The sequence below is a fragment of the Hirundo rustica genome (genome assembly GCF_015227805.2).
Source record: "Hirundo rustica isolate bHirRus1 chromosome 1 unlocalized genomic scaffold, bHirRus1.pri.v3 SUPER_1_unloc_2, whole genome shotgun sequence".
Lineage (NCBI taxonomy): Eukaryota > Metazoa > Chordata > Aves > Passeriformes > Hirundinidae > Hirundo > Hirundo rustica.
Genome location: NW_026690165.1, coordinates 1 through 16,441, shown reverse-complemented (window position 1 = coordinate 16,441; position 16,441 = coordinate 1). Strand labels below are relative to the sequence as shown.

General features: G+C 54.7%; 3 protein-coding genes across 3 annotated transcripts; 1 reads left to right on the top strand and 2 right to left on the bottom strand.

Annotated features, from left to right (window-relative positions):
* Window positions 1-863: 863 nt before the first annotated feature.
* On the bottom strand, window positions 864-2,326 carry LOC120766070 (NAD(P)(+)--arginine ADP-ribosyltransferase 2-like). The gene is made up of 2 exons (XM_040091439.2): window positions 1,549-2,326; window positions 864-949 (listed from the first exon to the last, which is right to left on the bottom strand). Exons 1-2 carry the CDS (start codon window positions 2,324-2,326, stop codon window positions 864-866), a joined length of 864 nt encoding a protein of 287 aa, XP_039947373.2.
* Window positions 2,327-7,502: 5,176 nt separating this feature from the next.
* Window positions 7,503-8,252, top strand: LOC120766073 (NAD(P)(+)--arginine ADP-ribosyltransferase 2-like). Its single transcript, XM_040091442.2, has one exon. The coding sequence runs from the start codon at window positions 7,503-7,505 to the stop codon at window positions 8,250-8,252; it is 750 nt and encodes a 249-aa protein (XP_039947376.1).
* A 3,748-nt stretch (window positions 8,253-12,000) lies between these two features.
* LOC120766071 (NAD(P)(+)--arginine ADP-ribosyltransferase 2-like) lies at window positions 12,001-14,755 on the bottom strand. Its single transcript, XM_040091440.1, has 3 exons — window positions 14,707-14,755; window positions 13,199-13,983; window positions 12,001-12,853 (listed from the first exon to the last, which is right to left on the bottom strand). The coding sequence occupies exons 1-3, from the start codon at window positions 14,748-14,750 to the stop codon at window positions 12,768-12,770; spliced, it is 915 nt and encodes a 304-aa protein (XP_039947374.1). The 5' UTR covers window positions 14,751-14,755; the 3' UTR covers window positions 12,001-12,767.
* Between the last annotated feature and the right edge of the window lie 1,686 nt (window positions 14,756-16,441).

Sequence of the window (16,441 nt, the reverse complement as noted above, 5' to 3'; positions counted from 1 at the left end):
AGGTCGCTCCATCCCAAACCATTGCAGAGCCCTGGAGCTGGGATGGGGTGGGGCGGGCACTGGGCAGCGCTGCCAGCTCGTGCTGCTGCCTGCTGGTGGCACCCGGAACTGCAGCTGAGGGCAGCCCAGGCCCAGTGCCGCTGTTTAACCCGGCTCGCTGCTGCCCCCCGGTGGGCAATTCCCAAACCACAACTCCCAGAATCCCCAAATCCCAGAGTGGGACAGGCTGGAAGGTCCCAGAGTGGGCACCTGGGCCAAGCTCCCAGCTCAGGTAGCACCATCCCTGAGCACAGAGTTGGATCCAGAGCAGCCCAGAACTGGACATGGCACTGGGCAGACCTGGACATGGCACTGAAAAGAGCTGGACATTGCACTTGACAGAGCTGGACACAGTATTGAACAGAGCTGGACATTGCACTGGGCGGAACTGGACATGGCACTAGGCAGAGCTGGACATTGCACTGGGCAGAGCTGGACAAGGCACTCCTGATGTGCCTCACTGTGCAGGACAGAGCTGCCTCAGGTCACTCCCTGACCTCTCAGCCCCTTCTCCTTCCAATGCCCCCTGGATCCCTCCTGGCCCCAGGACACACATCCAGCTCCAGTGGTCACCCACCAGCACCCCCAGGCCCTTCTCCAGAGCTGCTCCAGCAGGTCCCCCCAGCCGGGCGTGGCATTTGGGACTGTCAGAATTCTTTATTGGAATTGTTTTGTACAAACTTTTAATAGACTGGCTTTGCACAATGGCCTTGGTGGCCACAGTGGTTGCAGTGGCTGTGGCAGCCTTGTGGCTCAAGGAGTCTTGGTGATGATGTTGGCCACAGTGGCCACAGTGACGGCAGTGATGTTGGTGGCCTTGTGGCTCAGAGGGTCCCGGTGGCCACTGCCAGTGCTGTGATGGCCAGGACGAGTCCTCCAAGGTGGAAGGGGGCCAAGGGGTCGCTCCCACCTGGGGGAAAAAGAAACGTGTCAGGGGAACCACTGGAGGAGTGAGGGGGTTGGGGAGGGCCATAATGAGGGGTTAGGGGTGACAGGAGGGATGGGTCCATGAGCTGACAGGTGACAGGGTGTCGGGGGGTATGGGGGGGACAGGGGCCAGGGAGTTCAGGGGGGTCATGATGGGCTTAGGGGTGACAGGGGTCAGGGGGAATCATGAGGTGACAGGGGTGACAGGGGTTCAGGGTGAGCCATGGGGGTCCCAGCCCACCCACGTCTAGTACAGAGGGGCTGTCCCCACAGCACTGCCTTTGGCAGAGAGGGATGGGTCAGAACGGTGGTGTCCCTGTCCCTGTCCCTGTCCCTGTCCCTGTCCCTGTCCCTGTCTCTGTCCCTGTCGTCCCCTGGCAGAGGTGTCCCTGTCCCCTCCCAGCTGTGGGGGTCCCCACCCCTATGACCTGTCCCCAGGTCATTCTTGTCCACATGCCAGTAATGGTTGTCCCTGTACTTGGTGTCCCCAGCACTGCGTGTCCTTGTCCCCCCCACACACAGTGGGTGGCCCCCTCCCTCTCCCCAGCCCCAGTGAGTGTCACTGTGTCCCCTGTGCCTTACCATGAGTGGCCCCATGGCCACGGCGGGTGTCCTCATCCCCCAGGCTGTCCCCTGTGGTGTCACCTTCCAGCCACTCACAGTTGTATTTGCTGTCGGTCCCGGTGGAGCTGAGCTCGATCTCTGCCTTGTCCCCTTTCCGGGTGACTTTGGTGACCTCAAAGGTTTCGTATGGCGGGATCAGCACCTCACAGTTACCTCGATCGTAGGAAAAAGCCTGGATATCCACACCGTGGCACGTGTACACCTGGAATACTGTGTCTGTCCCATAGCGTTTGGCGACATCTTTGCTCAGCGACGTCGACGTGAAATGACCAAACCGGACCCTCTGGCCATGGTGCGCCATGAAGCAGATGCCACGCACACCCCGGGTCACGTTGCCACACTGCGCATTCTGATCCTCCCTCAGCTTCACCAGGGCCTGGGTCAGCAGGAAATGCAACGTTTTGAAATGGAAGTTGTCCCTGTACTCCTGGGGGGAGCTCCCGGCCTCACGCACGGCCTCATTGAACGGCCTGTACACGTACTTCATTGAGTAGGCCATGACAGCGATGGCCTGGGCTGAGGATGACAGAGGGGACACAGGGGACCCCTTCCTCTGCCACTCAGCCACGGCCTTAAGCCAGGCCTGGGCGAACACAGGATTGTCCTGGAACTCGGAGCGGTTGAGGGCCGGCAACGCCGCGGTCATGGCAGGGCCGCAGCCCCGGTACTGGTCATCAAAGGAGTTCGGGGCCGTGTCCATCCACTTCACATCAATGGCCACAGTGGCCAAGGTCATTGTCAGCAGTGCCAGGGTGTGAGCCAGGGGGGCCATGGAGAGGAGAAGCCACCGGGAGCAGTGTGGGACACTGGGGGACACAGAGGGGACACACTGAGGGGACACAGAGGGGACATTGGGGGACACAGAGGGGACACACTGAGGGGACACAGAGGTGACACTGAGGTGACACAGGGAGGTTTCCTCAGGGGGGGACTGGGAGGGGAGTGGTGTCAGCCCAGGGGAAAGGGAGGCACTCCAGGCCAGAAGACCTATGGACATGTCTGGGGTCCCTGATCCCCAATCCTGCGGTTACTTGTGCCTCCCCAATGTCCCCCAATCCCCCAGAGTCCCCAATCCCACAGTACCATGTCCTCCTGGCCCCTCCAGAATCCCAGTCCTACTCCCATGATTACAACTCCCCGAACCCCCCCCACCCGGACCCTGACCCACATCCTGGAGTCACTCCCTGAGACCCGCAGTGTTCCCCCCAGCCCATCCCCACACCCCAATCCCACTCCCTGTCCCCAATTTCTTCCGTGCTGCCCCACAACCTCAACCCAAATCCAAGCACCACCCCCTACCCCCAGTGTATCCCAGCCTCGCCATGACCCCACTCCCACCATCCCCTGTCCCCCCCCTCTTTCCCCCAGAGCTCCCCATGATCACAATCCCAGTGCTGGGATTCCCCCTGCTCCCAGGAGTGCAATCTCATGAACCCCTCAGTCTCATGAACCTCCCAAGTGTCCCCAGTGTCCCCCACCCCTGGTACAGAAATGGGCTGGAGTGAGCTCCCTGACAGGAATGAAGGGATCACAATCCACAATTCTTTATCAGCTCGCACTCACTGCGTATCTCTGCTGGTCCTGTGGGTCCAGGGGAGGCTTTGCCACAGGGTATTTATCAACCAGAGTCATAAATATTCATTTTGGTGGGGCTCCGATTTGACACAGAAACAGCACTTTTCCCGGAAATAATTTGCATGACTTTGCCTTTTTTAGGAAATCATTTCTATTGGCTCAGAGAGGAAACAAAGTGGGGTCTCTGGGTGTGGTTTTCATAGAGTGCTTCAGCCTCTGCAATGGCTTCCTGTTGAACTTTTGCTTTCTGCTGGCATTGCTGCACAAAGTCAGGGAAGTTCTGTGCTCCAGAACTTGTCAAAAAACCCTCACTGGAGTTCCTTTATCTGTTTCTTTTCTGGTTCCAGATGGATTTTCCCTGCTGTGTCCAAACTTTTACACCCTTATCAGGCTTCTGCCTGTTTGCTTGTAAGCTCTATGCAGAACTTCCTGGGGAGCAGAAGCTTTCTATTCTCTCTCTGATTTCTCACCCTCCATGACCCCAACCCCAGGGTCCCATGTGCCCCCCGAGCCCCCCAGCCCCACTCCCCACTGCTCACGCAGTTGCTGTCACACCTCAGACACCACATGGGGTCCCCTATCAGATGACATCCCTGCGGGCACCCCGAGCGTGGCCATGATCTCCTGGGGAGTGCCTGCGTGACTTCCCCGGCCTTGTTGGGGCAGCAGGAGAAGTTCTGGAGCCCAAAACAGGGATCCACCCACACCAGGAGATCCCTGAACCCTTGTTGGTGTGGTGGCCCAGAAAATCCATTTGCCAGCAATCCCCGGCAGTGTTTCCTCTTCCAGGGATCCCTGGAGGTGATGGGTTTGGATTCACAGGGTTCTTTTTAAAACACATTGTCCTAGGGTGACTTTATGATGCTGGTATCCGCAATCCTCTGTTCTGTTTGTGCTGGAGATTGAGTTCTGTGCCTTTAAGACAGGTTCTGGGAGCAAAGGAGGAGCAAGAAGAAGGGTGGAGTTTGTTTTGAGAAAACTGCCTCGTTCCTACAAACTTTTCTCCAGGCTGGCTGTTTGACTGAGGTTTGGAGAGACTGGAGAACACAGATCTTTTCTTTTTAATTAGTTTCAGGTAGCTAGGGCAGAGAAGTTCACTGGACTGTTTTTTTTTCTTTTTTTTTCTTTTTTTTCCCCTGTTTTTTTCTTGGGACTGTTTAAACCTGCTCTGGACTGAAAAGACCCAGGGGAGTACCAAGGGGGTGTTTGCACCTGTGGCCCACCGGGGCCTGGACTTTGGCATTTTCCAGAAGCACCGGAGGGGCCTTTTGTCCGAGCTGGCGGTGCCACAAAGAGCTCTGGAATTGGCAGCAGGAGAAAGAGCAAACACAGGAGCTCACTTATCGTGTACTTTGAGCATTGCTCATGCCCGTGCAGCCACAGGGAATGAAAGAGGTCTATTGACAGCACAGGGATTTCCGATTAAATATCAACAAGGAATATTGATCCCCTCCATGACACCAGCCAGCTGTCCCAAAGAAGCGGCCGTACCGCAATCCAGGGGACACCAGCTGGGGGATTGCCAAATCCGTGTGGGAAATTGACTTGCAATAAAGCTGCCCGAGAGGTTCTGCTACAAAACATCCTGCTGTTAATTCCTGAGAAAGGAATTCCCCTGCCAGAGGTGGGCCCAGGATAGAGCTGGGCGGATTGAAAATTGGCTGCTTATCTAAAAGCCCACAGTAAAGAGGGTGGGAGGTTGGGAGGGTTTCCTAGAGTGACTTTATGATGTTTGGATCCCCAATCGTCTGCTCTGTTTGTGCTGGATATTGATCTCTGTGCCTTTTAGCTGGCTCTAAGAGCACGGAGAAGCGTAGAGTTTGTTTTGAGAAAACTGCCTGACTCCAACACATTCTCCAGACCGGGTGTTCGGTGGAGGCTTGGAGAGACTGCAGGACAGAGATTTATTTCTTTGCTTTTAGTTAGTTTCAGCTAGCTAGGGCAGAGAAGTTCCCTGGACTGTTTTTTTTCCCTTTTTTTTTCTTGGGACTGTTTAAACCTGCTCTGGACTGAAAACCCAGGGGAGCACTGGGGGCTGCACCTGCGGCCCACCAGGGCCTGGACCTCGGCATTTTCCAGCAGCGCCGGAGGGACTGGGACTGATGAGAGACTGAGAGATCCGAGCTCCACCCACGGCAAGAACTTTCTCAATTTGCCATCTCACTCCAGAATGAGAGGTTTTACTGCTTCATATTATTCATTCTTTATACTTGTATGCACTTTGTTTGTTAAGTAAAATAGTTTTTTCCACTTTTCTCTCAAGAAGTTCTTTTACCGGACTTGTGGGAGGGAGAGGCCACTTGGGTTTGCTTCCCAGAGGGATCCCATTCAGGGGTTTTCTCCCAAATACGTCCCTAAACCAGGACAGAGGGTGAGTGCTAATGCCCAATAACCAGGTCAGGCCCACCCCAACCGATGCTGTGGTTTGTAAAGGAAAAAAGCCCCAGCAACCCCCCGGGGAATCGATGGGATGGGGACGGGTCTGCGGCCTCAGACACTCGGTGTCCGTAGGACAGAATGCTCAGGTCTGGTACAGAACAGTGCCCATTGTGTTTTAAAAAGAACTCTTTGAATCCAAACCCATCACCTCCAGGGATCCCTGGAAGGGGAAACACTGCTGGGGATTGCTGGCAAATGGATTTCCTGAGCCACCACACCAACAAGGGTTCAGGGCTCTCCTGGTGTCAGTGGATCCCTGTTTTGGCCTCCAGAACTTCTCCTGCTGCCCCAACAAGGCCGGGGAAGTCACGCAGGCACTCCCCAGGAGATCATGGCCAGGCTCGGGGTGCCCGCAGGGATGTCATCTGATAGGGGACCCCATGTGGTGTCTGAGGTGTGACAGCAACTGCGTGAGCAGTGGGGAGTGGGGCTGGGGGGCTCGGGGGGCACTTGGGACACTGGGATTTGGGACATGGAGGGTGAGAAATTAAATGGAGAATAGAAAGTTTTGGATTCTCCTGAAGTTGCTGGATAGGGTTAAAAGACTGACAGGCAAAAGCAAGAGAAGGATGTAAAAGTGTGCAAAGGCAGGTTAAACATGGCTGAAATCCGTGGAGCAGGAGACAAAGGGAACTCCAGTGAGGGGTTTTGGCAAGTTCTGGATCACAGAAGGAGCAGCGCTTGCACAAAGGAAAAGTTCCAGGAGAGATTCCATTGGGGATATTGGGGCACTCCATGAAAACGACCCCCAGGGACCCCTCTGGATGATCCTCCAGTACCAGAAAAGGACTTCCAGAAGGAGGCGGAGCCGTGCAAATTAATTCCCAAAAAACTGCTGGTTCTGTATTACATAAGAAATTATTTGCAGTGAATATTTATGACTCTGGTGGATAAATAGCCCGTGGCAAAGCCCCCCCTGGCCTGTAGGAGCAGGAGAGATCCGCTCCGAGCGAGAGCTGATAAAGAACTGCGGCTTTGTGATCCCTCCAGTTCTGTCAGGGAGTTCGGCCAATCTCGGTATCAGGGGCTGGGGGGACTCTGGGGACACCTGGGGGGTTCATGGGACTGGGATTGCAGAGATGGGCTATGGGGGGCTCCAAGGAGACATTGTGTGGGCAGGGGGTGACTCCTGGATTTGCACTGGGGGTCTTTGAGTGAAAGGGGTCACAGGCCTGGGAGTGAATTTGGGGTCTGGGAGAAGGCTTTGGGGGACATTGGAGGTGGGATGAGGGATTGGCTTTAGGACTTTGGGAGAGGTTCCTGAGGGGTCCGGGATCACAAGAGGGCTGCAGAGGGTCTGGGAGCAGGATTGAGGTCCTGGGGAGCACTGGGGAGACACTGGAAGGGTAAACATGGGACTGGGAATGGGACTGGGAATGGGTGGGGCACTGAGGGAACACTGGGAAGGTCCGGGATTGACCCCAGGGTTTGGACTGGGGAACTGCAGAGGGGCTGGGGTGACACCTGGGGGAAGGGACATGGGACTGGGAGTGGAATTATGGGGCTGGTGGGCACAGGGACGAGCCTGGGGGGACACAGAAGTGGGGCCAGGGAGGGCATTGTGGGCCTGGGGTCACGGAGGGCACTGCTGGGGGCACAGGGAGTGAGCCCAGAATTTGAATCAAGGTCCTGGGGGTCTGAGGGACGCTGGGGAGTCCAAGAATGACGCTAGGATTTGGGATCAGCATCCTGGGATGTGTCTAGGGGTCTTCTAGGCAGAGCTGTCCCCCCATCCCCTGGGCTGACCCCAGTGCCCCTCCTCAGTCCCTCATAGGGGAACCCTTCCCATGTACCCCCGGGTGCCACAGTGTCCCCTCAGTGTCCCCTCTGTGTCCCCTCAGTGTGTCCCCTCTGTGTCCCCCAGTGTCCCACACCGCTCCTGGTGGCCTCTCCCCTCCATGGCCCCCCTGGCTCACACCCTGGCACTGCTGGCAGTGGCCATGGCCGCTGCGGCCATTGATGTGGTGCCCCTGGACATGGCCTGGGAGTCCTTCGATGACCAGTATCGGGGCTGCGGCCCTGCCATGACCGCGGCCTTGCCAGCCCTCAGACTCTCCGAGTTCCAGAAGAATCCTCTGTTCACCCGGCTCTGGGTGAAGGCTGCGGCTGAGTGGCGCAAGCGGGGCTTCCGTGTGTCCCCTCTGTCGTCCCCAGCCCAGGCCATCGCTGTCATGGCTTACTCGAGCAAGGACGTGCACCAGCAGTTCAACGAGGCCGTGCGCAGGGCTGGGCGCTCCCCCCAGGAATACCGAAAGAACTTCCACTTCAAAACGTTGCATTTCCTGCTGACCCAGGCCCTGCAGAAGCTGAGGCAGGCTCAGAACCCGCAGTGCCGCAACGTGTTCTGGGGTGTTCCTGGCACTCATTTCCAGGCGCGGCGTGGCCAGACGGTCCGGTTTGGTCATTTCACATCAATGTTTCCGCGTAAAGAGATTGCTCAGAAATTTGGGACAGACACCATATTCCAGGTGGTCACATGCCAAGGCGTGGACATCCGGGCTTTCTCCATGTATCCAATGAAGCAGGAGGTGCTGATCCCACCATACGAAACCTTTGAGGTCACCCAAGTCATCTGGGATGGGAAGACGACATGGATCCGGCTCCTCTCCACCGGGACCTACAGCAAATACAACTGCGAGTGGCTGTAAGGCAACAGCACAGGGAACAGCCTGGGGGAATGGGGCCACCCACAGTAAGGCACAGGGGACACAGTGACACTCACTGGGGCTAGGGACAGGGAGAGGGGCACCCACTGTGTGTGGGGGGACAAGGACACTCAGTGCTGGGGACACCAAGTACAGGGACAACAAGAATGCCCCAGGGACAGGGCATAGGGATGGGGACCCCCACATCTGGGAGGGGACAGGGACACCCCTGCCAAGGGAGGAGAGGGACAGGGACAGGGACAGGGACAGGGATAGGGACAGGGACACGGACAGGGATTGGGACGCTCCCGTTCTGACCCATCCCTGTCTACCAAAGGCAATGCTGTGGGGACAGGCCTTCTGCACTGGATGTGAGTGGGCTGGGACCCCCATGGCACACCCTGAACCCCTGTCACTCCCTGTCACTCCCTGTCACCCCCTGACTCCCCCTGACCCCTGTCACCCCTAAGCCCATCATGACTCCTCTGACCTCCTTGGCCCCTGTACCCCCCCATACCCCACCACCCTCACACCTGTCACCTCGTGGCCCCCATCTCTCCTGTCACCCCTTATCCCCCATTATACCCTCCCCAAACCCTCAATCCCCCCATGGCCCCCCTGACGCCCCTCTTTTTCCCCCAGGTGGAAGCGTCCCCTTGACCCCCTACCAACTCGGAAGACTCGTCCTGGCCACCACAGCACTGGCAGTGGCCACCGGGGCCCTCTGAGCCACGAGGCCACCAATGTTTCTGATGTTACTGATGTTACTGATGTCATTGATGTCACCGATGTCACCGATGTCACTGAGGCCACTGTGGCCAACATCATCACCAAGACTCCCTGAGCAACAAGGTTGCCACACACACTGCTACCACTGTGGCCACCAAGGCCGTTTTGCAAAGCCACTCTATTAAAAATTCGTACAAAATAATTCTGTTAAAGAATTCTGACAGCCCCCAGTGCCATGCCCGGCTGGGGGGGACCTGCTGGAGCAGCTCTGGAGAAGGACCTGGGGGTGCTGGTAGGTGACCAGTGGAGCTGGATGTGTGTCCTGGGGCCAGGAGGGATCCAGGGGGCATCGGGAGGAGAAGGGGCTGAGAGGTCAGGGAGTGATCGTGCCCAGCTCTGTTCTGCATGGTGAGGAACATCAGGAGTGCCATGTTCAGCTCTGTTCAATGCCGTGTCCAGCTCTGTCAAGTGCAATGTCCAGCTCTTTCCAGTGCCATGTCCAGGTCTGCCCAGTGCAATGTCCAGCTCTGGGCTGCTGTGGATCCAACTCTGTGCTCAGGGATGGTGCTGCATGAGCTGGGAGCTTGGCCCAGGTGCCCACTCTGGGTCCTTCCAGCCTGTCCCACTCTGGATTTGGGGATTCTGGGAGTTGTGGTTTTGGAATTGCCCACCGGAGGGCAGCAGTGAGCAGGGTTAAACAGCGGCACTGCGCCTACGCTGCCCTCAGCTGCAGTTCCGGGTGCCACCAGCAGGTGGCAGCACGAGCTGGCAGCTCTGCCCAGCGCCCGCCCTGCCCCATCCCAGCTCCGGGGCTCTGCAATGGTTTGGGATGGAGCGACCTTAAAGCCCGTGCGGTGCCAGCCCTGCCATGGGCAGGGACATCTTCCCCTGGGCCAGGCTGCTCCAGGCCCCACAACCTGGCCTTGGACATGGCCAGGGACCGGGCAGCTGCAGCTTCTCTGGGCAACCTGTGCCAGGGCGTCACTGCCCTCACAGGGAAGGACTTTTGTAGGGGAGATGGATGGGGATATCTTTGCTAAACAACTCAGTGGGTAGGGGTCTTCAGGAGAAATTGTTGTCTGTGTCTTCAAAATGGGTCTTGATATCTCTGCAGACATGAAGTGTGCCACAGAACCCTCGTGGTTGAACCAGAGTGTTTGAACTCCTGACCTTTAGGTTAATAGGAGAGATGGGTCCCCGCAAAGTCTCTTGCATAACCCTGTGTCCTAGGGTAACTTTATGATGCTTGTATCCCCAATCCTCTGTTCTGTTTGCGCTGTATATTGAGTCCTGTGCCTTTAAGACTGGTTCTAAGAGCAAGGAGAAGGGCGGAGTTTGTTTTGAGAAAACTGCCTGACTCCAACACATTCTTCTGCAGACAGTGTGTTCGGTGGAGGCTTGGAGAGACTGCAGGACAGAGATTTTTTTTTTTGCTTTTAGTTAGTTTCAGCTAGCTAGGGCAGAGAAGTTCCCTGGACTGTTTTTTTCCTTTTTCTTGAAACTGTTTAAACCTGCTCTGGACTGAAAACCCAGGGGAGCACTGGGGGCTGCACCTGCGGCCCACCGGGGCCTGGACGTCGGCATTTTCCAGCAGCGCTGGCGGGACTGAGACTGATGGGAGACTGAAAGAGAGCCGAGCTACAGCCTTGGCAAGAACTTTCTCAATTTGCCATCTCACTTCAGAACGAGAGGTTTTATTGTTTCATAGTATTCATTCTTTATACTTGTATGCACTTCATTTGTTTAGTAAAATAGTTTTTTCCACTTTTCTCCAAAGAGGGTTTTTTTTACCGGAGCAGTTGGAGGGAGGGGCCACTTGGGCTTGCTTCCTTAGAGGGATCCTCTACAGGGGTTTTCTCCCAAATTTGTCCCAAACCAGGACACCCTGACAGCCTGAACATCTGAACTTTGCAGGGAAATGACAGGTTCAAGGGGGATATGGGAGACCACCAGGAGACAATGCGCAAGCGCAGACCAAAAGAAGCTGATTAACATATGGAGCTAGAGTAGGCGGGGATACTCTTGAATATGTATAGGCAATGTTGAAACTTTCATCAAGATGTTTGAACTTAAGTGCATTTCAAGAGAGCGCCTGCTCTCTTTGGGGCGCACATCTTTGACGGAGCTACTCCAGGTGCCAAGTAAAGCATACCGACTCCATGACCTGTGCTTGTGGAGTGTTTGTTCTCTAAAGGCAAAGGATTCTTCATCTCAAGGCACAGAGATATCTTCTCACTTCTTCACTGGCACAGACGGCTTCTCATCTCTGTTCAAGCATCTTATGGGATTAATATCACTTAGTCCATCACAAACACATTTACTCAAATCTACACACAAATCTAAACAATCATCTCCCCCCTAATTGGGAAAGATGGGAAGGTTTGGAAGGGAGGATTCGCTTCACAGAGGCCTGGGGCAATCAATCCCAGTGCCCCAGCAGGACTCACGGAAACAGCAAACTGGGACGGCAGGACGTCTCGGCAGGCAGGGGCTGAGGGGCTACAGTGCAGTAAAAACTCGGAGCAGTGCTGAAGGAGCAACAGGGAAGGGGCAGCTGCAGCCCGGATCCCAACAGGGCAGGGAGACGTGCGCTCAGGATGCCAGGCACCCGAGCACAGCCCTTCTTTTCTAGTGAGGTAGATCCTCATGAGATCCCACTTCAGTAGCTGCTCTCACAAGCAGAAGTTCACCCCACGGCAGAAGAAGCAGCTCTGGGCTGGGCTCTGGCAGCAGCAGTGAATTCCCTTCTCCAAGCAGCAGCTCCAACCGCCCTCCTCCAAAGCCGAAGGAGAGAGAGCGCCGGCAGCTCCCCCAGCCCTGTCTTTTATCAGCCCAGTTATCACAATATCTCTGCCCATTGGAGAGAAACTGCCAGTGATTTATGAAAGAAAATATGGGTATTGATCTAGTTTCGATACTCAACTGTGATGGACAAAAACTCTCTCACAGTTGAAAGTTAGAAAGTGTATGTTTATGACGACGCAGGACAGTGTGCAGGATAGCTCCCAAATACACACCGCAATTTACAGGTAATCACAGAGTCCTTTTATTTACAAAAGCATTGAATACCCCAAACACAAATGCATATTCATAACCACGGTACATCCCATTCCCCTCTTCTTATGGTAATTAGCTAAAAGGCAATGAAGCATGCGTCGTTTGTTCTTTGAAATGGGTCGGTGCTCCTTTTCATGGGGATGGGTCCCCAAAATGAGGAAGTAAGGAAGTCTTCCTCATTCTAACCATTCTACCATGTCAATGCAAATATGACAAATGAATGCTTGGTAGGACTCCTATTTCCTGTCTTCGTGACTGTTCAATGGGTTTCTGGGCAGTGGAGGCCTACAATTGCCTTATGTTCCTAAAAGCTATTGATCAGTTTCTGTATTCTTCATTATAAACACAGCTAACCAAACATAAAGTTGACAAGTCATCAGTTATTCTAACACAGAAGAGTGATCCCAAACCCAGTTTCTCTCAGTTAATTACGAACCTTTAATTTCAGCAAAGCCTACATGTCTACTTTAGCTAATTTCAGAAAAGCTTATCACTAACTAAAATCATAACCCCTCTAAAATTCTTAATTCTTTAAAGTTTCTGTCTCACCAGATGAGAGAAATGCAACCAGATGCCCTCCTCCCCTGAGCTTGGCCACTTCTTTTGTTTCTCTTACAACAACAAACCTCAGTAGCCTTGGTGACCTCATTTCTCTGCAGGTCCTGGTGGCATTTGTGGGCATGGTGGCCACAGTGGCCTCCAAAACCACAGCAACCTTGGTGGCCTCGTGGCTCAGAGGGTTCCGGTGAGCACTGCCATGGCCACGGTGGCCAGGAGAAGCACCCCGAGGTGGGGGGAGTTCCTGGGGAGGCTCCCACCTGGGGACACATAGAGGGAGGTCAGGGGGACAATGGAGGGAGGGACAGGGGTGAGGGAGGAGCCCTGAGGATGTGGGCGTCAGAGGGGCCAGAAGGAGGTCCTTGTCCCCTCTACCCAGCCATGGGTGGCCAAGTCCCCCCAACCCCAGTGGGTGTCCCCAGCACTGGATGTCCCTGTCCCCCTCACCTGGCACTGGGTGTCCCCATCCCCTGCACCCAGCAATGGCTGTCCTGTCTCCCACCCACTGTCCCCTCCTGCCCATGGGTGTCCCCAGCACCGTGTGTCCTTGTCCCCAACCCTCACTCAGTGTCCCCAACCCCTCCAGGTTGTCCCCATGATGTCACCTTTCAGCCACTCGCAGTTGTAGTTGCTGGCGTTCCCAGTGGATTGAAGATCAATAACCATTGTGTTCCCTATCTTGCTCACATCGGTGACCTTGAATGTCTCAAAGGGTGGGATCAGCACCTCCTCCTCCTCTGGAAAGCTGGTGAATCCCTGGATGTCCACGCCGTGGCACGTGTTCACCTTGAATATAGTGCCATGCCCAAATTTCCAGGCCACCTTTATATCCATGGACGATGATGCAAACTGACCAAAGCGGACTTTGTCATTTTTATTCACCTTGAACTGGGTGTTCTTCACCCCCCGGTGCACATCATAACACTGGTTTGGTCGTCTCAGCTTCTGGAGGGCCTGGGTCAGCAGGAAATGCAGCGATTTGAAGTGGAATTCATTCCGGTATTTCCAGCTGCTACTTCCAGCCTCGCGCATGGCTGCGTTGAACTGCTGGTACAAGCGCATCTCCTCCATGGTGTAGGCCCTGAGAGCAATGGCCTGGGCTGGGGACGACAGAGGGGACACACGGGACCCCCGGTCCTTCCACTCAGCCACAGCCTTAAGCCAAACTTCGGCAAACAGAGGATTCTTCTGGAACTCAGAGCGGTTGAGGGCCGGCAACGCCGCGGTCATGGCAGGGCCACAGCCCAGGTACTGGTCATCGAAGGAGTTCGGGGCCGTGTCCATCCACTTCACATCAATGGCCACAGTGGCCAAGGTCATTTCCAGCAGTGCCAGGGTGTGAGCCAGGGGGGCCATGGAGGGGAGAGGCCACCGGGAGCAGTGTGGGACACTGGGGGACACAGAGGGGACACAGAGGTGACACAGGGAGGGTTCCTCATGGAGGGAACATGGGGGAAGGGAGTGGGGTCAGCCCAAGGGGAAGGGAGGCACTCCTGGCCAGGAGACCCCTGGACACATGCTGGGTCCCTGAGCCCCAATCCTGGGGTCACTTCTGGATACCCCAGTGTCCTCCAGCCCCTCCTGGAACTCCAGTCCCACACCCACAATCTTGTGTCATTTCCCCAGTGTCCCCTCAGGGCCCCCAGGACTCCAACGCCCTGGTCACTCCCTGACCCCCCAATGTCCCCCACAGCCCACCCTCAGACCCCAATCCCACTCCCAGTCCCGTGTCCCCTTTGGGCTTGTTGGAAATGATAGACCCCAGGACCCCAACCCAAATCCGGGGATCACCCCCTGCCCCCTGCAGTGTCCCCCAGCCCTCCCATGGCCCCAGTCACACTGCCAGCCCCCCCTGCTGCCCCCCAGAGCCCGTGAGCCCCACTCCCATCTCCCCAGTGCCCCCCACCTTCCCCCAGGACTGCAATCCCACATCACATTCACCCCAGGGTCCCCCCCAGTGCCCCCCATGGCCCCAGCCCTGATGCCATTTTCCCCTGTCCCCCACCCCAAGTGTCCCCAGTGTCCCCCCAGCCCCTGATACCCAGATTGGCCCAACTCCCTGACAGAACTGGAGGGATCACAAAGCTGCAATTCTTTACCAGCTCGCACTCACCGCCGATCTCTCCTGGTCCTGGAGGTCAGGGGCGACTTTGCCATATGGATTTTATCCCCCAAAATGATACATATTCATGAAAATGGGCCTCTGATTTAACACAGCAATAAGCATTTTTCCCAGAAATCATTTGCATGGCTCTGTTTCTCTCCGGAAATCCTTTCATTGTTCTGGAGAGTTCCTAAAAAGGGATCTGAGGGGTCATTTGTTCTGAGAGCCAAAATATCTCAGATTACCTCACCTCAAACTTTTGCTTTCGGTAGGCACTGCTCCTTCCCTTACAGCACTTGTCAAAAACCACCCTGGAGCTCCCTTTATCTCTCTCTCCACTGGTTCCAGCTGCATTTATCATCCTGTGTAAATACTTTTATATCCTTTTATCATTCTTTAAGTCACTCTTTAAGCCCTACCCAGCACCTTCAGCATGTGGGGAAAAGCCAAGCTATGGAAAGCCAAGTGTCCACAAAACAGCCTTGAAACTTTATTTGAGTACAGGGACAGAGTTTCCACAGCCATTCCCCCGTGGGCTTTCCCTCTCGAGGTTTTGGAGGACGCAGCCTCCTTTTAACCCAAAGTCCCGGTCGTATTTCCCTCTCTCTTTCCCCATTGGCTGAGGTACTTGACAGGTACAGGCTTCCCAAAATGCCTAAGACCTAAGATTCCCCTTTTAATGCATAACCCCCTAATTTTTCATTCTTATGGGATTTATGGGTATTCCCCACTGTTGCTTTCATATTTTAATATCCAATTTCCTTTAATAAACGAACCTGCAGTTTGATTGTAAAGGCAAATATCTTCTTTTCCATTCATCAATCAGTAGAATCCTTCCCATTGTTTCTCTCATTTCTCAGTGCTGATTTTATCTATCAGCAGACCCAGGACTTGCTTGTAAAGACAAATCTTGTCATTCCTCTCACTAAAATCCTTAATTCTTCAGAATTCATGTTTCAATGAGGCGGTTGGGAATGGGGAAAGTTGTCACCGGGGAGGCTTGGCATGACAACAGCTGACCTCCAAACAGGCTGCAGGAAGGTCTCCACCAATGGACAGCCGGGAAGAGTCGACTGGCAGCTTTGGGAGCAGCCCGGGACACAGAAGGAAAATGTCTGGATATATGACTGCTCTGGATCTGGATTTGGCTGCTGCAACAGCAGGGGTATAAAAGGCAGAGCCGCCATTTTGTGGATGTGCGTCTGGCTGCAGCTGAGCACCCAGCGCCGTCCCTTCTTCCTTATTCAGTCTTTTTGTTGTGTTGTTGAGATTTAATTAATCTTTAAAATTTTAAAAGTGAGCGGGTCATTTCTCACAGGTTTCTTTCCTTTTGTTCCTTTTTACTTACAGAATTTTTTCCCATAAATGTCATCCTGTTCTTTTCAGCCTTCTGATGTTTGCATTTCTGTAGTGGAATTTCTCATGGATTGGGGCAGGGATTGGAGAATGAGGTTGCCACCTCTCCGACCCCACTGGTCCAACTAGAAGTCCATCAACTGTCCCTCCTCCAGAGAGGAATGCAAAATTCATCTGTTAGTTTATGTTACCATGCGTAAGAAACTCCAGTACAAAAATGCAAACATCGGAAGGCTCAAAAGAACAGGACACCATAAGCTGCTCGAAGACGCTGATGACTGGGGACTTAAGAAAAACAAAAGAAGTGGGCAAGCTCAAGGGAGGAGGGCATCTGGTTGCACTTCTCTCATCTGGGGAGACAAACTTCAAAGAATTAAGGATTTTAGAG